This window comes from Trachinotus anak, unplaced genomic scaffold, assembly GCF_046630095.1.
Source record: "Trachinotus anak isolate AG129_WGS33_773 ecotype Australia unplaced genomic scaffold, CSIRO_AGI_Tana_v1 ptg000016l, whole genome shotgun sequence".
In the NCBI taxonomy this organism is placed as follows: domain Eukaryota; kingdom Metazoa; phylum Chordata; class Actinopteri; order Carangiformes; family Carangidae; genus Trachinotus; species Trachinotus anak.
The window spans coordinates 15,179,724-15,202,466 of record NW_027273867.1 but is presented as its reverse complement, the minus strand read 5'-3'; the positions used below and the strand labels follow the sequence as shown (position 1 = coordinate 15,202,466).

General features: G+C 39.5%; 2 protein-coding genes across 5 annotated transcripts; one reads left to right on the top strand and one right to left on the bottom strand.

Annotated features, from left to right (window-relative positions):
* Positions 1-978: 978 nt before the first annotated feature.
* Positions 979-3,321, top strand: LOC139634134 (cathepsin S-like). The gene is made up of 7 exons (XM_071500412.1): positions 979-1,180; positions 1,738-1,860; positions 1,957-2,106; positions 2,221-2,445; positions 2,564-2,729; positions 2,861-2,963; positions 3,058-3,321. The coding sequence occupies exons 1-7, from the start codon at positions 1,061-1,063 to the stop codon at positions 3,155-3,157; spliced, it is 987 nt and encodes a 328-aa protein (XP_071356513.1). The 5' UTR covers positions 979-1,060; the 3' UTR covers positions 3,158-3,321.
* A 4,623-nt stretch (positions 3,322-7,944) lies between these two features.
* LOC139633984 (synaptic vesicle glycoprotein 2A-like) lies at positions 7,945-22,439 on the bottom strand. Of its 4 annotated transcripts, none has more exons than XM_071500184.1 (13): positions 17,533-18,283; positions 16,628-16,808; positions 15,408-15,559; positions 14,139-14,272; positions 13,763-13,852; positions 13,321-13,428; positions 12,554-12,642; positions 12,295-12,459; positions 12,014-12,147; positions 9,831-10,037; positions 9,583-9,742; positions 9,082-9,212; positions 7,945-8,093 (listed from the first exon to the last, which is right to left on the bottom strand). In XM_071500184.1, exons 1-13 carry the CDS (start codon positions 18,140-18,142, stop codon positions 8,080-8,082), a joined length of 2,175 nt encoding a protein of 724 aa, XP_071356285.1. In that variant the 5' UTR covers positions 18,143-18,283; the 3' UTR covers positions 7,945-8,079. The 4 variants fall into 4 exon arrangements, 2 of the variants coding, with proteins under 2 accessions (XP_071356285.1, XP_071356284.1); XR_011693875.1 differs by having other exon boundaries at positions 7,980-8,093; positions 8,903-9,212; XM_071500183.1 differs by lacking the exon at positions 7,945-8,093 and adding an exon at positions 22,300-22,439 and having other exon boundaries at positions 8,734-9,212; positions 17,533-18,291.
* Positions 22,440-22,743: the final 304 nt, after the last annotated feature.

Below are 22,743 nucleotides of genomic sequence, written 5' to 3'. Positions count from 1 at the left end.
TTCCAAATTGGTTTAATTAACCTACTGAAACACATGATAATACAGGAAGATGCAAAGGAGGAGCTGTACTGACATCAGTAATAGGGGTGGTGACAGTGGTAGTATTAGAGGTGGCAGTAGTTGTCTAATTGTGTTAGTAGTATTAGTATAAAGCTATACAGGCTGCAGTAAAAGCAGCCTAGTAACAGACACAGTCATTATTGGAACATAGTTGCATTATCAGGCCAGTAGACTGGCTGTGATTAAAATGGCTCAAGTCCATAAAGTGGCAATAATCTATATTTTTACAGTGGTGGAAATACATTTACCCAGTACTGTACATAAGTACAAGTTTGAGGTATTTGTACTTTACTGAGGTATTTCCATTTTATACTAAATTTCAGAAAAAAATACTGTACTTTTTACTCATTTTACTGCATTTATCTAACAGCTGTAGTTACGAGTTACTTTTTTACACTAAAAAATATATGATAAGGTTTTAAGAAATGCACACAAAACCCTAATAAACAAAACAGTATCATTGGGCTCCCTGTGTCACATTTCAGATGTCTATTAATTACTAGCAGAACCACCAAAGAGTATTTTCCCTTAAACTTTATTTAAATTTTCCCATAATTCACAAAAATCAAAAATTAGAGAAACAGCTTAAAAATTAACAGGCTACAAATTTGTCCAACAGAACTTAGATTTAGGTCAACTTACATTAGGTCATGTTTTAGCATTTTCCCCATTAATGGCATATTGTCCACGTCAGTATCAGATTTATGGAGCCAGACACCAGGTATCATCAACCTGTCACGAAGATCACTTGAAATGCACCCCCTCTCTGAATGTTGTACATGTATAAATATCTTCAGAAATAAACTTTACTTATCTATTGATTTTGGACAAGTTTTATTTCCACTGCTTTTAAATGTTAATTGTAATCACCTGAAGGTGTTTGAGCCTGGTGCAGCTGTGCAATCAAAGCCAGAACCATGAGGCCTGCCGTCTGTTATAAAACATTTGTTTTTACTGACTCTGGTTGAATGCCTAGTTCTTCCTTTGTCTGGACCCAGACATGTTTCGGAGCCTGCTTTTTACCATCTTGTGTGGCTTTGCAGCGGCCGTTACCAGTTCAGAACTCGATCGACACTGGGAGCTATGGAAGAAGATGCATAAAAAAGTGTATTCACATCAGGTAAATGTCTTTTATCTCTGTCAACCAAGTCGCTTGAACAATTGTGAATTGAATTATTAGTCAAAAAATTCCGACTGTTTTTTTTCCATGCATACCCTGTTCAATACTTAAATTATGTCTAGACTTGTGACTTAATTCTTTTTCATTATTCTGTGTAAGCACAGTGGTAAATGGCCCTGCACTTATCTAGTGCTTTTCTAATTCTCTGACCCCTCAAAGCATTTTACAGTACTTGCCACATTCATACATCACACTCCACTACACTGATGGGTCAGCCATCAGGAGCAACATGGGGTTCAGTATCTCGCCCAAGGACACTTCAACACACGGCCTGGAGGAGCTGGGGATCGAACCACCGCCCCTCTAATTAGCGAACCTGCTCTGCCTCCGGAGCCACAGCTGCCCACAATACCCTTTATCTTGAGAGAAACTATTCCTCTTTTACTTCCATGTCTACAAATCTTAACATTATACATGTTCTGTCACATACGTACTGGGAATACTAGTGGATATATTAGCTGTTGTGTATAACACATTTTTAATGCTATGCGTTACAGATTGAGGAGTTGGGTCGAAGGCAGATATGGGAAGAAAACTTGGAAATGATTAATGTCCATAACCTGGAAGCCTCCCTGGGTTTACATACCTATGAACTAGCAATGAACCACCTAGGAGACTTGGTGACTACACTACAGTTACCTATTTTTGTTACATGAAACCACTGTGTGCGTCTCATAAAACTGCCAACAAATGTATGTTAATGGGGTTTTTTGTAGACCACTGAGGAGATCACAGGCACGCTAATGGGCACCATTGTGCCCTCTGACCTGGTGAGGGGTCCTTCCAACTTCATCAGGGTCAATATTTCTCTGCCAGCGTCACTGGACTGGAGGGATAAAGGCCTGGTAACTGAGGTCAAAATGCAGGTGAGGTCCCAGTAGGTCATGACCTAAAGAACATCTGGACTTGTTGTCTTTTGTCGCAACAGTTTCAAAGATTTGGTCAGCATTTCATTCATGAGAAACTTTGCTTATTTCTAGGGTTCTTGTGGCTCTTGCTGGGCCTTCAGTGCAGCTGGAGCTCTTGAGGGGCAACTCAAGAAGTCTACAGGTATCCTGATGTCCCTCAGTCCTCAAAATCTGGTGGACTGCTCCACAAAATATGGCAACCATGGTTGCAACGGTGGCTTCATGACAAATGCCTTCCAGTATGTCATTAAAAACCAAGGCATTGATTCTAATGCAGCCTACCCCTATACTGGCAAAGTGAGTGAAATGGACAAAGGTGCATATTTATAATTTCAAATACTGTAGCAGACTCTTTTTTTCAGTAAGCTTCTATCAAAACATGCAATTATTCCTGTGCAAATGACTTTCTTTTCAGCTTGGTCATTGCAAGTATAAACCACAGTATCGGGCTGCTAACTGCTCCAGTTATGGCTTGTTACCTGAAGGAGATGAATTTGCGTTAAAAGTAGCCGTGGCTGCCGTTGGCCCCATCTCTGTAGCAATTGATGCTTCTAGGCCAAAGTTTGTCTTCTACCGTCATGGTGAGTAGTTCTTTCTTAAAATTATACATTTGGGTGGGTGTGAGGAAGTGAGATTTTTGTCCCATGATCGAAGTCTGGTTTTAACTTGTGTTGAGTTTTGCTTTCTATGCTTGTCTTTGTGTCCCCAACAGGTGTGTACATTGACCACAGATGCAGTCATAATGTGAACCACGGCGTTCTGGCTGTTGGTTACGGCAATGAGAGAGGACATGACTACTGGCTGATCAAAAACAGGTTAGTCTGAAAAAGTGTTCAGTGTGAATTTTTAGATTTGCTTTAATTGATCTGGTTATTGGGGTTTTTATAATCAAATATGCTTCAATTGTAGTTGGGGTGTAAACTACGGAGAAGAAGGCTACATCAAAATGGCTCGAAACAGACACAACCAGTGTGGCATCGCGCTCTACGCCTGTTACCCCATCATGTGATCAGCAGCTGGCCTAAAGTTTGTTTTATGTTGTACTGTAAATCTCTTAAATTATTTGATCCTTATAAATTGTGGATTTCTGGGTGTAACTTAATAGTTGGAGATTTCATATTGAATCCTACATATCACAAATGTACTAAATAAACAGAATTTGTGTATAAAAGAGTGCCAACATCTGCAGCGTGTTCTTATACCCAAACAAGACTGTAACCTCTAGTCGTCTCAGTGGTTTAATACTTAAAGTCTCGATTCTGAGCAGACATGCCTCCAGGACCACCTCCTTGTAAGGAAAACTACTGAGCTTTTGTGAGTTCACTTGTATATGTACAAAGTGACATTCAATCATTTAATTTATGCTTGTGATGCACAGTGAGAGAGACGATTCAGCTCATAAAGCTGTGATCTGGCTGCTGTGTACTGCATTTAGCCTGCACAGTCACCCAGCAATACTGATACAGAGTTGAGACACAGTGCACTGGCTCAGTAATTTTATTTATTTATTTAATTTATATATATATATATATATATATATATATATATATATATATATATATATATATATATATATATATATATATATTTTTTTTTTTTTTTTTTTTAACACCAGGGGATGTGGAAAGTATTTGGAGCTGATTAAATTTAATTTTGATTTGGTTAAATATATTTCCACATTTGTATGTATTTCAGATCTGATCTTTTGTATGTTTATCATATACACACCTGAACACCCTGTACTGCAATTGAGTGTGTATGAAAACTAATTAGCAAGTGTGCAGAGAAGTCTAAATAGCTGAAGTAAGTAAACAAGTCCTGCCATTCCACATTGCAGGAGCACTGTGGAAGCGAAAATGACCAAGCCTAAACAATTCCAGGTTAATTGTTCTGATGTAAATGATAACGTTCTTGAGCTCATTTGATTATGGCTGTGAGGGTACATCAGGGGAAAAAAGGGTTGAGAACAACTGAATTGGTCTGCTCCAGAAACAGAATAACAGAGGAGCACTGTTGACATGGCAGTAAAACTAACTAGAGAACAACAGGCTCTCTGTGCTTCTCACACGCCGGCCCCATGACAAGATCTTATAAAAATGTGGGAAAATGGGGGAAAAAAAAAAAAAACAGGTATTATTCTGAGCCCGTGGACTGGACATTTCCACTAATTTGATTGTGTGTAATTGTGTAGCTGCATGTAGGTCTTTTCAGTCAGTATGTGAATGTACATGTACCTGCGGCCAAGTACAGCCTTCTACTGACATTAACATTTGAAGTGTGAAGATAAACTATATATTCAAATTCAATTGATCTCTACCATTCATTCAAACAATGACATTGTTGTTTTTTTTCCTTTCAAGTTTTATTTCCATTATCATTTTCTTCATAGAATTGGATAAATAGCACAAAAGTGCAAATCCCAGCATAATGAACAACTCTCACATAAAATAAATACAGCACCTTTTCAGCATCACTAAAATATTCTCAATATCCAGAAGTAATAAATACTGAATTTACCAAGATTTTCAGTCTTCATTTACAAAACACAAAGACAACACACAATAGATTTTTGTGTCATATTGAACTTTTTTTTTTCGGAATTGTTTTCCTTGATCTTTTGTTCCATAAATTCCATACTTGCACATACAAACATCTACAGTTTCTACACACAGTATACATTGATTTTTGAATTGAACTCACATTTAGAGTAGAACTTTTATCATTTAATAAACAGGTCAGAGTCAAACTAAAGAAAACAAAAACAGAAACTCCTTCAGTCCAAACTACAGTGAAGGATTCTTGCAGTTCTTCGCAGACGAAGGAGTTGTTTTCTGGCATGGGTTGGTCATTTTGTCAGGATTCATTCAGGACTGATCCGTGTGCTCTTTAGAGTTGAGAAGACCACAAAATCATGCCATGAAAAGTCCTCCATCCCTTTATCAGACTGTCATCATTAAGGGAAGTCTTCAGGCTGGAGTTCGCTTTGTTTCGACTACATCCCATATATCACTGCCATCATTATAGATAAAACCCAAACCAGTGACACTTTTGATAGTGTATACTTTTATATATGTATATATATATAGAATCAAAATTCTACACATAGTAACATCAAATAGTCAACTTTTACATTTTGGACAGGAGCTTCATTTTGACAGAGGGCACTCTTGATGAGTTTATAAACCGTGGTCCTTTTGAGTTAAACCTTCCTGTTTCCTCATAATTGGGGAAAAGCCTTCACTTTATTGCTTACCTGTCCCCCTTTTAAACGGACTCACGTGGACAAACGAGTTCTTGTCAAATTGCACTTTTTGTACTTAATTTATGCACAATTTTGGCTCCCTACACTTAAGTGTATTGCCCTTTTCCAGCCACAGCTATCTTGTATCTCCGCGACAAGATGAATTGCACGATTACAAGCATCCCCCTCAAAAAGGGCATATATATTACCTGGGTCCAAGGTAAACAAGGAGCACAGTCACCATTAACTTACTTTCAGAACACATACTCAAGTTTCACCAATTTTAACCCCACTTTGATTAAGAACAATCACTGCAAGCAACAAATCTATGTCATCATACAACAATGAAAACACAAGTTCTTGCTTTAGACAAAAATAACTGGCATACAGGACGTCCAAGAAGTCAGACAATACAATACAAACATGCGTCACGATCGGTTGAATACAGAAGGATTAGGGGGTAAAGTCGTCTTAATTTAAGATATGATCCTTTTACCATGTTTCTAAACAGAGGAGTAGATCGCACGTTATCTCAGAGACTGGCTGTCTTTGATGGGATTTGTTTCAAAGGCTGAATTGTTTCAGCAAAAGAGCACCCGAGTCTATTATGAAGAACAACACATTTCTACACTGCATATATTGCATTGGGTTTTTTTTTTCTTCTCGTAGTGTAAATATATATCCGTGGTCCGCAACTGAGCTGTGTTCATCACAGGGATTCATCACCGCAACAGAAAAAGGTAGAAAAATATGTGACAGACTATTAAGAGTCAGCTTACACACACACACACACACACACACACACACACACACACACACACACACACACACGCACACACAGCCTCTCAAACATAAACAAGTTATTCAGTGAATGCACACAGAGACTTTGCACACAAACAGCAAGGGAGAGATTTGACTGCAATCTAGATTTGACAACGTTAAGAGTTCAACATTTTTGGAAATAATATTTTCTTTCTTGCTGAGAGATGAAGGTCAATACCTCTCTCATGTCTGTAGCAGTCGGTTAGCTTAGCTTATCTTGAAGACAGGAATAAAGGGGAAACTGTTCTGACTCTGCCCAAAGGTAACAAAATCATCCTCTAAAGCTCACTAATTAAAATACTATATCTCATCTCTTTATTTGGACAAACACCGAAGAGTAAAAGTTACAAGCTGTGGTTTTATGGCGGGGATGTGCCAGACTGTTGCTTCACATTTTCTTACCTTTGGACAGAGTGAGAGCAGCTGTTTCCCTTGCTTCTAGTCTTTATGCAAGGCTAAGCTAACAAAAGTGAATAAGGGCATTCCCCAAAACGACAAGCTATTCTTTCAAAGTCCCTCTCTCCCTCATACTCACACACACATGCAGGGTTTAAGCAGTCAGACGCACTCCTGTAGCTGAGATAATATCTGTCATCCATCTAATGGGTGTGTGTTTGTGTTGTGGGGGACGCAGCGATAGTCAACACCAAAGCCTCTAACATCCTGAACACACACGCACAATCCAGAGGACGTCTTTAGGTCAAAACATCACACTCCACAGGGCAGCAGCAGCCCACATGAACTCACTCACTGATTGTCAGCACACATGTTAATGTACACCTTTGGAGAAATTATACCGAAGTAGTGATATGTATAAATAATGGTACTCAGTTAGCTTCCCTTTCAGAGTGATTGTGTCCAATTTAGATCTAATTCACAGTAGACAGTTTGTAAAGTACTTATGGTACCATTAAAGACAGATAAACAGTACTGTGCAGGAGCAGAGTGAATAACGTTTCACAAATGGAGGCAGTGGTGGAATGAATGAACAGGAGCCCTTAAACTGAAATTAGACAAGTGATTTTGTCATTTCTGTTTTCCCTTGGTGCCTCTCTGCCTGATCAATGGGGCTGTTTTCAACAGCTGCTCCTTCTTCTTCTTCTTTTGGTCCCGTTTGATTTGTGCTTATGAGGCCAATAAAGTCATGATATCATGACTTTTAAGGGGCGTAACACAAGTTTAAGAAGGTATACAATGTAGTTTGCATGTTTTGAGCCCAAACAGTAGAACACAAAACAAATACGTGGCTTTGGAAAAAAAAAAAAAAAAAAAACCCAAACCAAACAAAAAAAAAAAAAGAAAGGAAAGGACCTTGATACAATTTTTTTTTTTTTTGTAAAATCACAGTTTCAAAAATGAACTTTCGCACTCAATCAGATGACTTGTTTGGTGACTTGTTTTCATATTAAGGCTAATTAATGCAGCTATGCATGTGCGATGGAAAATTATCCTGCATATACAGTAATTTGGTGCAGTTGTGCTAAAACATCACATTAGCTGTAAACTTAGTCTAAGCATTTCACCACACCTGAGCTACTACAAGAATCATATTTGTTATAATTTCTTTTTGAAATTAGCCTAAAAATGTGAGACTGCTGTTCCATACATTCGGCTGTTGGATCAATACAAAACCAAAAAAAAGGAAAAAAAAGACTGAAAGTCAGCATGGCTGCACTGATTTGACAAAATGATGGTGTTTAAAGGAATAAATCAGACACTTTCTCACACATGCACACACACACACATTCACATATAAACACACTCATGCCACTAATTTAGCAAATATTACACTTTTGTATCTGCTCTCACATTTAATCTTGACCAAAATCCGTCCCACAGACGTTCCACTGTTGCAGACATGAACATCGTCACACTGCCATAGCTGTATGGTTCAACAACAGGGAGGGAAAAAGGTTAGTTTAACACTCAACATTAAGGAACTGGATCAAACTATTCCCATTTACAACTGAGAATCCTGTGAAATGCATCTTCACCTATATTTTGAGGCTATAAGACGAGGAATAGACTGGATTTAAGCAGTGACAAAAAGAACGAAACTCTCTGTTCCTGAATGAATTCAGCCTCATTGGAATGTTTTTATATTATTTGGTAGAAAGTAACAGCTCTCAGCAGGTCTAGCTTCAGTAGTCGGCAGTGGTGAAGGGTAACGGGCGCTATTAGAGAAAACATAATTACCCTGATATTAATTTGACATCTTTTCAAAGAAAAAGTTTTCATTAAACACGTCTATGAGCATCAGTCTGAATGAAATGAATGAATTGCACCAGTAATGTCACAGCAAATTAAAAAGCAGCACTGAAAGCCAGCAAAACACAGTCATATGTCAAAATTGTCCACATACATGGACTAAATGTTTTCACATGTTCCCCCAGAAATGGCTTTTTTCTGCTTCATTTGACCTCTCTGTCTTTTCACTGTAGATCTATGGGCATTGACAGCATCTTAACGGCACATTTCCAGTTGTACCTCATCACCCTTTAACACTCCTGTAAAAGATCGGATTTTTTTTTCATAATACCTGACGCAGCTGAAATAAAGTGTTTACGGATGTAGTTGTGTTATCATGACACAGGTGTCTATTTCTACATCTGTGTGCTCTTCTGTTAATCTCTGTGGCTCTGTTTAGACTTTGAAAGATGCAATCCATATTTCAAAGGATTCTGGGCTTACAATGGGGATGGCAGTCTGCTCTGTTGGTGTGTGATGGACAGCGCTGCAGCTCTCAGGGATGTTTGGGCTCTAGTTGTCAAACACACACTCCAGCGGTACTCTGTTGCCCACTGCTGGTCATCGGCTTTACTGCAACACTTGGCCTCGTGTTTCAGGCAACTTTGTTGCAAGGAAACTACCTGCAGCGAGCGCGCCAGCAGCAAATAAGATGGGTAGGGCCTTGGTGATGCCGACAAATGACTGGAAGATACTGATGCCCAGGACGGCTGCCAGCTTACAGAGAGCATTCAGGAAGCCAAATGCTGTGGTCCTTCAGATAAGAAGAGAGGGATAAACACAATTACAATATTTCAACAGTACTGGTTAATTACTTTAAACTGATCTTCCTCCAGCGTACTAGATCACTGTGTTTGAACGTGCTTTTGCTACATTTCTTTTACTACACCTTCTCTGTTGTCATCTGGAGTAAATATGAGTCAGAATAGGAGATAAAAATAAAAAAGTTATACTTGTGAGCTCAAAATTCAGAGCAATGGTACAACAGGTGTGTAGCCAATAAAAGGATATATACGTAGAATGAGAGCTGCTGTATAACACCAAGCTGTTCTCTCTTCATCAAACAACACAGAGTAAGATCGTCTCCGTGTTAGCAGAGGTGGAAAAAGCTGCTCTCCTGTTACCTTTTATCAGAGGGGTAGAGCTCCACTGTTATCACATCCAGGGCGTTCCATGAGGCGATGCTGATGCCACCAAACAGACACAAGAGGGCGATCATCCCTGACTCACTGTTGCCGAACATCAGGAAGAAACAGCTGACACAAGATATGACACTGGATCCCGCTGTTCAGAGAGAGGAACGAGAATTACATTAAGTTAAATAGCCTCTACGGTCACAAGTGGCTTATCTGCAGCGATTAGATTTACCTACCCAGCATCCTTAAACGGCCTATTTTGTCCATTAATAGAGCCGACACAATGTTGCCAGGCAACACCGCCAATGTGCCGAGGAAGTTGACAAAGTATATCATGTAAGCATTGTTGAAATCATCGCTGAAGTCAAGCATGCAGCCCTCCTTGTTGTGGAGAAATGTGCTGTTGACCAGTTTACAGTCGACAAACCTGTATTTGAACAAATCTGATAAAAGAAAGAGAAAAAGATAGATCACAGTGATGCTTAGTAACAGTGAATCAAAACAATCAGAAAATTATGAATCCTTGAGAAACTGGTAAATAAATCTGAGGGTGTAATTTCCTCCGGGGACAAGAGGGAGAGACAGGAGAGGAGTTGTTGGAAAAGTGTCAAATACACTCATCTATAAATCACCTTGAGTTGTTACTGCAGGCTTTGACAAAGATTTTTTGCCCTGGATTTTGCCTCTCAGGCAACACACAGGCTTATTTATGGAATTGGGTCAGCCTGAGAGGAATACCTGCAGACAAACCCCAGGGCTGAAAATATAGTTTTACCTTCCACTGCTTGTTTTCTAGACAAAAGAAAGTACTTTAAATAGATTTTTACTTACAGTTATTCTTCTCCTAAAGAGGCCAGTGCTCTTTATGGCAAAGATTGTGGTAAATATTATTAATCATATCAGGTTTCTGTGTGTAGAACATACCATGAATTTAAGTAGGTTTGGAGCATTAAAAATACAAAAATTGACATGGTGCAATCTTTTTGTTATACTTTAATTATTAAAGCACAATTAGAATTTCATTTTTATTTTTGATTGAAAAAACATCTGACTGACACTGCATTCCCCCCACTTCTGAAACCAAACCTACACCCCTGCATAAATGATTACTTCTCCTAAAACACGGAAATGAATTAAATCATCTCCCAGCAAAAGCAGCCAGGACATCTGCACCGATACGATAGAGTCAATCCTCTGTCAGTGTCTGTTTTTAATCAACATTCCTTTAAGGCTGGGATTAAACATAAAAACAGAATCCAATACAATCATTTTTGTTCCCCCAGACTTCTTAAAATATACAGTCTATCAGGAAAATAACAGAAAAGGTCAAGAGAGGTCAGACAGCTTCACACAGGGCATGTTACTTTACACTCTGTTTATACTGTGCTGCCTGTAGCAGCTGAAAACTGCATCATAAGATTTTCTGATGACACTGCTGAAACTGCTTCCAACAGCCAATAACAGTTTTATTAAAGAGAGTCAGTGCTGGATGAAAGTGCTGAATGATCATAAAATTTTAGATGCACAAATGACATAAAGATAAAAGAATGTATCATTGGCTTCAGGGATGAGAAGACACTGCTGCACTAAAAGCTGTTTGAGTGAAGATGCTGAGATTCAAAACAAAATCTTTCACAGCAACTACCCATCCGGTCCGGATGGGTAGTTATGTAAGCAGATAACAGTTTTAAAGTTTCTCAGATATATTTCCCAGCTCTGAATCTGATACGTTGACAGTAACACACCATGGACACAGCCATAGATCACATATAAATGAGCTGTAGCTGTAAAAGCACTGTTTCACATCTTATCCCATCACTCTGCCATCAAAAAGTCTGGGCTGAATTTGTTTACGTTGCTACAGTAACAGTTCTGCTGCAGCGTAACCTGGGGATACTAGCATCAGAATGTCTCCATGGTAACGGTCCTACTGAACTGCTTTTTTTTTTGTTGTTGTTTACTTTAAGCTTCAATAAAACTATTTGACTATTTGTGGTTGGTGGTTTCATTTTAGGCAGCATCAATCAATATTTTTGTACTGATGATGCATCAAATTACACAGAGATCTCTCACCCTTGCGCTGTTTTAGTGTCGCTTCACTCATTGTTTAGGTTTTACAGTCCACAACATTACTGTTTTGGTTCATCGGTGTATTTTTTCAGCTTCAGCCGGCAGTTGTTTTTGGCAAAAAAGCAAAAAAGCAGAGCAAATATTTGACTAACATTTGTTGGGAGGCCAGACACTTGACTCCAAATGAATGCTAATTTCACAAGCAGTCAAAAATCATATATTGCTGGTTTATAATTTAATAAGTTTCTATTGTGTTGTTGAGACAAAATTGTGATGAAAATTGTGACTGACCGTACACTTTGATGCAAATCATTAATGAACACACTGATGAATTTCCATTGATATTTACCCGTGTTATAGAACAAACTTGCAATGAAGGTGCAGTTTCTGAAGAAGGTGTGTGTGGAGGTAATGTCCTCAAAGTAGCACTCCTCAAACACAGAGTCTTCAAACACCATGGACTTCATCTTCAGATTGAGGAACCTGGTGAACGGGTTACATTTTTCAGTTTTAGCTTTTTTATATATTGAAAATCAGTGAGAAGTTCTGTACTGTGATATTAAATCGGACAATACCAGTGAATAATTAACGACATCCTGGACTAAAGACTGCAACTCACGAAACGCTTACTTGTCGTTGAAGTAGTGTCCTTGGCGATGCACTTGGTTTTCCAGGGTGAAGTTAAAAGTGACGTGCTCCACTCGTTCCTTGGTGAAGGTCTTTGTCTTGGATTCATATTCCTGCTTCTGAATGTACTTGATCATGTCTGGGAACCACACTGTCAAGCCGTAGTAGCTGCAAAGTTGCGAGAGTGGAGAACAGATCAGTCGAGGACCAAAACTAAACGTGATACACAATACAGCAAAAGCTTTATGAGTCTTTAGTTTACCTGAAAGACATGGTAAACCAAACAGCCATGAGCATGAAAGTCGTCCGTTTATACTCGGGGCTGAAGCAGGCAAGAATGTTATTCCGCATCTGCAACACATCCATAAGAAAACACACAGCTGTTGGTAAAGAAAGCTTTGGAGACCTGATTTAAACTCTCAGTGATGACAATTTGTGAAGCTAGAATGAACTTTATGAATGGAAGGTAAACTTTGAATGCAACATGACTGTAGCCATGCTGGTTTTCACATATTTCCTGCTGTCAAAAGTCTCTGCATGGACCCGCAGTGCTTTCCATATGAAACTATATTTTTAGTGCTTCTTAATGTCAAGACTTTTCTCAGTAGGCACTAAGCACGTGGTTGCAGATTCAGAAGAAGATAGAGGGTGTAGGTGTGTGCGTGGCTGAACGTAGGCCGAATGCAAATTAAAATCAGGCACGAACCTGGCAAACTTTCTACTCAGATCAGTGTTGCTGCAACAATGTACAACTGAATGATCAGACAAGTTTAAACACATAAAAGTCAAATACAAATGTCAATAATTGTAACATCGCAGGTTTAAAGAGGCAGAGATCTCAGGGGCATTTCATGTTTCAACTTGGCTGCAGGCTCTTGGTTACAGTCTTGGTTCAGAAATGCCTGCGCAACCACTAATCTCCTATTTCCTCAAACATTAGAGCACAAAGCCGTTTCATCACAAGCTCTCTTAGATTAAATAAATGATTTATGTCACTTATTTTCAACGAGCTCTCTCAGCATCACTCACCTGTTGGGAGAGGCTCATAATCTTCAGTCTGTAGCGTTGCCAGACTGGAGTGTCAGTGCCAGTGTCCACCAACTCATCCATCTGTTTCACCGTCTTGATTGTGGTGACCTTGGATGAGAGAGACAAGAGTCCTTCAGAGGCATGACTTCAGCCAGATGTCGTGGCTTTCTAACTACTGTGAGACTTATGGAGATTCTTTCTCCTGCTGCTTTGAGTCAACCATAGAGAAACTAAAGGCAGATAACAACTGTTTTATGCCAACATACTGAAATGTAGATGAAAAAATATAGAGGAATGTTTAGGCGTTAAGGTAAATGGGAAACTGTCACTATGTACCTGATTATTAGATTCCATGTTCGCGTTTTCTGCTATGATTTTAAGGCAAACACTGGGTAGATCTGAATGTCTGCAGTGTTTGTTGATTTTTCTCATAGGTACTCACAGAAAACACCCTCTCTGGGTATCCTTTTGCTCGCATGTTTGTGTCGTGAACTTGCTTCAGAATCATCCAGCCTTCGTCATGTTTACCATTCTGTTTGAAGAAAAAAGTAAAGGTCATACTGTACATAGTCTTTCCTTGTATTTGTGTGCATTTATCCCATTTATTTCTAAGTAAAAAAATCAATTTTACCCCAGAAATTTCATAATGGATTTTAGGAACCATGTTAGTATATGCTCTTATATATATATATATATATATATAGATATAGATATATATATAGATATAGATACATATATATAGATAGATATATATATATGAGTAAAATCAAATAATATTGCTAGAAGAGGAGTAACTCTTAGTGAACACATCTGCTAACCTCCAAGTAGAATCGTGGGCTCTCTGGCATGGCGTTGAGGGCAGCGATGGCTGCAACAGAGGGAAATGCGCACACTAACACAAACACGCGCCAGCTATGGAACTGATATGCCGAGCCCATCTGGAAACTCCATCCTGGCGAGACCAAAACAAACACACCAACGCGAAGAAATGAGCTCATACCATGTACTTTCACTCTATAAATGTGAGTCAACTCAAGTCAATAACAGATAAGGTCAGACAATCAATCTTTATAAAGCACAGTCTGGAATACATTTAATTTGATGTGGCACGGTATGAGGCATATTCTTATTTCTTTCCTCCAGGGAAGTCAGAGCTCAGAGGTCAGCCTCAGTGCTGTGTCTCTGGGCAGATGTTTATCACCAACGAACTCACATGCTGCAAAAATCAAAGCTCAAAAAGATATCTATCTGTGAAATACACTTATTAATCTTATTTTACAACTGACTCACTCCCATGTGTTAAATGGCTTAGCTTAGTTTACAAAAAGACTGGGAACAGCTGGCTTAGCTCTGTCCAATGGTAACAAAATCCACCTACCAGCACCTCTAAAGCTCATTCATTAATACTTTACATCTTGTTTGTTCAGTTAAATATTACAGCAGCGTTAAGTACCAGACTATTTTTTGGTCATGTAAAGTGCCTAGCAACTGCTCAGAGTCAAAAAACATAAATAAAAAAAATCAAGATATATATTAGAGAAGGCCTTGACCTCCTCCAGCTGGAAAGTCCCTTGAGATAACTTATGTTGTGATTTGGGGCTATATAAATAGAACTTGATTAGATTTGATATAACATGGTATTTAATGACCTGAACCTTTATCCAGTGGGTGGATAATATTACCTTTGGACAGAACCAGGCCACCTGTTTTCCCCTGTTTCCAGTCTTTGCGCTAAGCTAAGATAACTGGCTATACCCTTATATTTAATGGACAGACTGGGGTTGCCACCCTCTATGTGAAGAAATAAGGGAGGGACTGGTTTGGTTCTACTTGACATTACCTTATTCACAGCATGGGATACAGGACAAAGGGCATCCCATTTTGCTTCAATACAGGATGCAGCATTTTATCTTCAAATACGGGACGTATGAGAGCGGTCTTTTATCTGACTCTGTAGTCAGTTAAAAAAAAAAAGTTACAATAATGATTTAAGTGTAAATTAAAAAAAGGGATGATCAGGTATCTCAGACAATGAAGATGTCGCTAATCATAACCTTATCATGTCTGGGATACGTTACTGCACTCACCGTAATGTGGGATAATGGCCCAGGCCATAGCAGATGCGTATATTCCTCCAATCATCCAGAACATGCAGAGCCAACTGAGGTGCTCACCACGCTTTTCTTGGGCCAGGAATTCAGAATAGTAAGAAAACACGATGGGAATTGAGCCACCGATCCTGCAAAGGTCAGAAACCAAGAAGCCCAGAGCTGAAGATCCAGAGATGCACGCAAGAGTTTAGGTTGTCAGAAGAACAGCATTTTTGTACTTAGAAGTAAGGGGTACGTTTAATTTTGTATTTATTGCCCTGATACACCATATATACCTTATTAAAGTGCTGATAAACTTGGTCAGGTTCTTGTTTACTTTGAATAACAGTATGATGGATATGATAGACAAGATATCATACCACAAGTGAGACCAAATTACTTCAAATCTGAGCAAAAATTACAGCAACTGTTTATTGGATGCACCATAGCTTGAATCTCCAACCTCCAACTTTTTATTTCCTGCAGGGGTTTGTTTTGTTTGGTCGGCAAAGGTTTATTGTTATTTTCGATCTCTCTGCACTTGCATTACCCCATCACCATGGTGCAAAGCTAACTCATTGAGGCTCAGTGGGAAAATGATTGATTTTAGCACAAATGGAAACGATTTCAGCATCTCAATTTGCCACTTCACTAAACCAGAGAAGCTGCTGTTTTTAATAATGTAAAGACTCTGGTGCCATATCTGGAGTGTTAAAACCGAGCGGATAACACTAAATACATCAATAATTAATAGTAATCACCACTCTGTTATCAAACTTAAAATGGTGCAGTCTGGTGTAAAACAGTTCAGCAAAAGAAGACATCTTTTGGAAGGTGAGGTAAGGTATATTGATTTTGCAACACATATTAGAATAAAATATTTTAGTGATTTTTGGTAACAATTCTTATCTCATAGCCTCCCACTATTTGTGTGTGTTAACTTTACTGGAAGCAAAGGTAACTGGTAACTGGTCATTTCTATCCAAATCTTCATTACTGAAATGCAGTGTTTATGTAATAACATTCATGTGGTTATGTAATCGTCAATCTGATTTTTTTTTGTTTGACTTTTTGTGTTTCCCTTAGCCCTGCTACATTATACTATAAAACAGTGCCCCCTGTAAACTTAAACATATCTAGTGTTAAAGTGAAGCTACTGACAAATCAGATCAGAGTTAGTGGGCCAGATTGAAAAACAAAATTATTTTTCCACATACCCAACACCTGAGAGGAGCCGGCAAAACAGAAAAGTGCTGTAGCCCTGGACAAAGGAGGAGAAGAAGGAGAAAACACTGTTGATGGAGAGAGAGATGAGAAGAGACTGGCGACGTCCTATCCGGTCAGCCAGAGCCCCCCACAGGAAGGCCCCAACCATCATCCCAAAATATACTATCAGACCTGTGGAGAGAGCAAAGAAAACGTGACTATTACTAATTTAAATGAAAAACACACGTTTTTTTAGTAGTATTATTTGGCAAATATTTTTATTATTGTTTTGTTTCTATTTTTACAGCAACTTTTTCTGCACCGCTACAGATGTGAGTCTGTTTACAAGCTCGTGCCTATTCTGATGACAGTTGCTCCCCGGCAGGTAACAGTGATAATATCACAATATGATGAGTGATAAACCTTTCCTCTATCTTAAATATCAGGTATTCTTTTTTATTCTTTTTTTTTGTCTTAATCCAATCAAAATACGAAAGCCATCAATAAGTTAGTTCATCTCTCACCCCATAGGGAGTCTTCAGAACAGAATGTTTTTAAACAGGCTGCAGTAATTTCCTTACAGCTGAATACTGTAGTTTTTAGTAAATGTTACTTAAACAGAAGTAAATCCTGTATTTATTTGGGACTATTTTCAGTGGTGGATTGACAAACATTTTAAGCTTTAGTGAGCATCAAAACTGTGTATGCATGATTGACTGAATATAAACTACCATGCCCATGTTCATTGTAGTGAAGGAACACATTTATGGCACAAAAGCAATCTATATCAGGCTTAGGCTACGCAGGAAATACTTGTTAGTAGGATAATTATAGGCAATAAGAAAAAATATTATATTGCAAGCATTTATTTTATATAAAAATCAATTGTAAAAGAGAACTTGTAAAAGAGACTTACCCAGCATGCTCTTGTTAGGTTCAGACAGGCACATATCCTTCTCAGCGCTGGGGAGGACAAAGCCAACCACAAAGATTTCAACACCATCCGCCATGAGAGCCAGACCCAGAACAAAGTACAGGGTCCACTGGAACTTCCCGTGACCACATTCTTGTAAAATGGTCTCATATTGTTGAGCCAGCTCCTCCTGGTCCTTCCTCCTCTCGGCCTCGGACATCCCGATGTCTCTGAACTGCTGAGCACCAGCTCCCACCGAGCCTGGCCCTCCGGCCAAGCTGCCTTTTCCTGAATCAGCTCTGGGGATTCCTTGGTATTCGCCCTCGTAGATCTCATCATCCTCATCATGACCTTCTGTGGAGTCACTGTGGCCGCCCTCATCATCATTGGCTGCCTGGCTGTCTCCACGGTAGTAACCCCCATCCTGGCTTCCCTGCATTGGGTAGTCATCATCATCATCCTCTTCAAAACGACTGTAGGAGCGCTTGCTGTACTCATCACTCATCCGATCCACCGAACGGCCGACCTTCTTAGAAGCCTGCCTCTTGACTTCTTTGGCAATGTCTTTGGCACCTTTTATGAAGGTGGTCCGGTTTTGGTAGCCGTCCTCCATTTTAAAGAGGTTCGGTAGACGCAAACGTGGTCAAACGCTGTGTAGAGGCCACCTGAACGTACCGGTGCTTCAGTTTGTTCAGGGTACACCTCTCAGATTTGAAGAGTTGACTCCTAGTTCACTTGACTGACAACAGGCTCTTCTTATGTCTGGAGAGAAAATGGAAACATAAATTTGTCAATCTGAAGTTTTTTTGTGTAATAATTCAGGCATGTAGAGGTTCTCACAAAAGGGTGAACTGTCATAAATGGGACTCATTGGGCAGGAGCTTCAAAGGTAACAATGCACGTTTCTGGTTACCTGTGAACACGTCTTGTTGGAAAGTCAATGAAACATCCACAAATTACCTCAAAGGCAGTAATGGAAAGTAATCCTTGTAAACTGAGTGCTGTACAAGACAACAGCACGGAGAAGACAACACAGCGGGGTGTCTTGTATATATAGGATGCAGAGGGGTGGGGTTTTAAATCTCTGTGCCCAGTGGCCTTTTATTGTCCAAACATCTTTTTCTTTGAACCGATTCATTCCTCTTAACCAGCCTTTAATGCTGTGTTTTCTGACTGCACCTGTTGCATTTCCATATCTGCCCAGCGTGTGCTCTCTACTGACTCACAGATGGACCTGAGCAGTAATTGCAGGGCAAGACATCAAACCTTGGACAGTGAGAGTGATTTTTAATGGGTGTCTCTTGGTGCGGAAATGCCTTAAATGCCTCAGTTCATGGTGAAGAGCAACAGTACATCAGCATGACTCAAATCTCATGTGACTGAGGTAATAATGCAGAGGATCTGACACTAGTTTGGACTAAAAGAACATCACTGTAGGGTCTTTGCTGTTTATGTGGTCATCCGATCACCCATGTTAATTATGTTATTTAACATCAGAAACTCAGAAAATCCTCCACTATACTGTAAATTCTTCAATCTTCCATGCCATTAAATGTCAGGTTTGAAAATAAAAATAATATATTAACAAAACTGAAGAAAACACAAAGTTCCCTTCATGGATTAAATCAAATAAAGCTGTAGACATCCCTTAATTGAAAAACTGTGTTTATTTAGAGACGCTGTGTGCTAAAACAAATGAGGCTTGAAATTAAGCTAGAAATTGATGCCCATTTTACCTGTGTGCTGCAGTCTCACGTCTCTTTTTGAAAAATACTTATCCTAAAGACATTTATAAGGCACCGACTCGTATATTTCATTGGTGGATACCCACATCCATATGTCTCTGTATTAAGATACTGTGTGCCTCGGGTCGACCGTGAAATAAAACAACATGTCACTTTGAATTTGTGGTGCAGTGAAACAACAGAGAATGAGAGACGTCTCTGCGTTGCTCACTTTGACCGGTTAATACCAGGCGTGACACTGCTTTAAATGTTCGCCAGGTATGCGGCATATCTGTATACAAGGCCAGAGCCAGGATTTTATTATTTCCTTCCTGCATTTAACAGTTAACTTTTATTTTCTGTAAATTGCTTTGCCCTAGTTGATGGCCTCAATGCTGCTTCAAAGCCTTCTCACACTCCAAGGATATAATTCTAATGGAAAAATACTAAACCCCTTATATTTTTATTTATGTTTTTTTTTTTTTTTTTTTACTAAAATCAGTGAAATATGAATATATTTAGAATAAACACTATTATAATCAGCCATTAAAATCCTTGATGCACTATTAGAGAACAACAAAACTGCTCTTTCAGTTGTTAAAATCCCCAATTTGAGACAAATACTGAGTATATCAGCTCAGTGTCTTTCAGCCCTGAATACATGAAGGGTAAAGCATTTTTTCAGCCTGATTCTTTTAGTAAGGTAAAGCAAAGAATAATCTGTTTAATGATGAATTTGTTCAATCACACCAATAAAACTGTATTCATGTTTGTTTAAGGTGCAGTTAAAACCTTTTCTGCTAGTTTCTGTAAATGAGTGAGAAGAAATATTTTCAAAAATCATCTGTGGTCCGCCTATGTTTAAGATTTGATTTTTAAAAAAAATTGTTTTATGGAAGCAATTAAGGCTGCAACTAAAAACCAGACAGGAATCATAGAAGACGAGAATTTGGCATCTATGCTTCAACAATGATTTGAATATTTAACTGAAATCGCTATCAGCCCACAGAAATAGATCATATCTGTAAATTGACTAATAGTTTCAACTGTAGATACACTTATATACAGCAGAATTATGCCACCCTCTGTATCCCGCTCAATGCAAACACTTGGTTCATTTGTCTGTTAAATTTCTCCTGACATCATCTCTGGTCATAAGGCTGCAGATCCACGAGCAGATTCTCTGGCACAGATCAAAGAAACCCCACCAGGTCTGGTCAGCAGGGCTAAACTGTAGGACTCTAACCTAATTATGTCTCAGACCAAAGCACTTACAGGCCTGTAATCACGATCCCTTACAAAACACAAGCAAGTCTGTCTAAAATATTATGAGCATATGGGACCATGAGCAAATAAGAAAACAACAGAGCTGTGTCTTTTAAAGCCCTTTCACACACTCGCTCTACCAACACAGGTGCTTACACTTATTTTGCCCGATGGTGCGCAGGTGTTACAAATAACATAATGGTTCATGTCTCAGTCAGCCACAACAGAGCGAGCCGACATGAACAACACCGGGACCCTGAAACTGAGGCAGCTAAATGGAATTCAGCCATCATTCATTCTGTTATTTGCACTTGTGATGTCCCTGCTGTGACGTGTCAAAATGTCTGCTGTGAAAAAAGAAAAAGCTGGGATAAGTGAAATCACCTGCCTAGGTGTGCGAGACAGCGTTTGCACAGTATAGAGAGCAAAGCTCCTTCGTTTCAAAGAAATAATCAGTCTCCGCAGGAACCATTTTAAATATCAGCCGTTATAAATCAATAAAATGTTTTAGACCATCATTACACATTACAGACACACAACACATCCCTTTAGATAGATTTAGAAATCATTTGAACAAATGAAAATAAAACAGACAACAGAAAATGGCTGTTTCCCTCGCAAAAACTGCACAGTAGTAAACAATGCAACAATCACTGATAATGTGTAGGCTGAAGCTACAGCTCATTGCACCTCCTACTTTTCTTTAAAAAAAAACAAAACACAACAGTAAACCCCTCACACTGGCGTCCTGTAAAATGCAGCTAAAGACTGGTCAGACTCAAACAAGAGCTTTTAAAACCATCCTTCTTCCCTTTTACTGGTCAGCAGCACTTGTTGACGGTGCTTCCACAGCCCAGCGCAGCCTGCAACACACAGCCCTGTCAGTGGAGAGAAGAGGAAGGCCTGAGGATCTGAGGAGGATGAGGAGGATGGAAATGATTGCTCCCTGGTCACAGTCAGAAACCCTTTTATTTATTTATTTATTTATTTATTTTCCTCCCTCGTTCAAAAAAAATCAATCAGCATCAGCTTACCACCTCCTTGCAAGGCCGAGGAGGGCAGATAGCCATCACATCACATGCAGGCAGTCTTATGAAGGCGCTGCGAGATTTCCATCAGTCAAGTGTCGCGATGAATAATCTGGACACCTGAAGATAACATCGCATCAACGACACCCCCACCCCCCACCCGCAAAATAAATCTTAAAACAGGCTTATATTATGCTTTAACGCGGTTTTAATATCTGTGCTGTGGTGTTTTAGCTTCTTGCAGAATGTTTTTTTTTTTTTTTTTCCACAAGCAGCAATTAGGGGAAAACGTGAACGCAAGAGTCTGATTAGAAATGTGCGAATCTAAGCCTCCAGTCCAGTCATAGTCTACACTGGTGTTTAAAAAAAAAACCAAAAAAAAACCAAAAAAAAAACAACAACAAAAAAAAAAAAAAAAAACAGGCCTTGTCGCTAACAGGCCAATTTACACAGCCTTGCAAATGCGACAGGATTCAAATAGAAATTTGACACCAACACCATCAGACCGTCGCCTGTGTCCTGACATCTCTGCTCATTCTCAGAAATCACTGCCAGCATCTTGTCACGACTTGGATTAGATTGTAGGCCCGCGTCTCGATTCACAAAATCGCTCTTAATTGCTGTGTGAAGCGAACCGCTGGAGAACACACCCATCGTGCCTTCCTCATGATGTCTGAATAAAAAATAAATAAATATCTACCGCCACAAGACGCCATCAGCCACCAGCAGCTAATCATTGAATTTAAACTCACCTTAATTCCTGCGATGTGTGTGATCCCCCCCTCAGCCTGGGAGATGGTGAGGATGAGGAGGAGGAGGAGGAGGAGGATGAGGATGATGATGCGTACGAGGCTGTCGCTGTGAACCGAGTGATGATGCTGTGCGGCTCGGAGGAGAGAAGCCCACGCCATCCACACACACTCTCAGTGATGAGCGGGGGTCCCCCCCCCCCCCCCCCCCCACCATGCACATGCACATTAAACGCCTTCATATCTGTGGGGGGGGGGGGTTGGCGCAGATCTGCACACGATCTGCGCACATTTCCCCCCCAGCTTTACTTTGCTGTTGCGCCATTAAAAGTCGTGCAATTTTGTGCTTTTTTTCCCCACACTGAAAGGCAAATAGGCTGTTGATAGGTTTGTGCATCCAATGTTGAATGAAACACCGATTTCTTATAAAAAAAAAAAAAACCTACG

Bases quoted from the DNA above. Each gene is read 5' to 3' on its own strand.
- LOC139634134 (XM_071500412.1), top strand. From the start codon at position 1,061: ATGTTTCGGAGCCTGCTTTTTACCATCTTGTGTGGCTTTGCAGCGGCC. The intron at 1,181-1,737 runs GTAAATGTCTTT...TATGCGTTACAG, and splicing joins AAAAAGTGTATTCACATCAG to ATTGAGGAGTTGGGTCGAAG. The intron at 2,730-2,860 runs GTGAGTAGTTCT...TGTCCCCAACAG, and splicing joins GTTTGTCTTCTACCGTCATG to GTGTGTACATTGACCACAGA.
- LOC139633984 (XM_071500183.1), bottom strand. From the start codon at position 18,142: ATGGAGGACGGCTACCAAAACCGGACCACCTTCATAAAAGGTGCCAAA. The intron at 15,560-16,627 runs GTATGTGGAAAA...TGACCTTTGCAG, and splicing joins CGGCTCCTCTCAGGTGTTGG to GATCGGTGGCTCAATTCCCA. The intron at 10,038-12,013 runs GTAAATATCAAT...TTCTTTTATCAG, and splicing joins AAGTTTGTTCTATAACACGG to ATTTGTTCAAATACAGGTTT.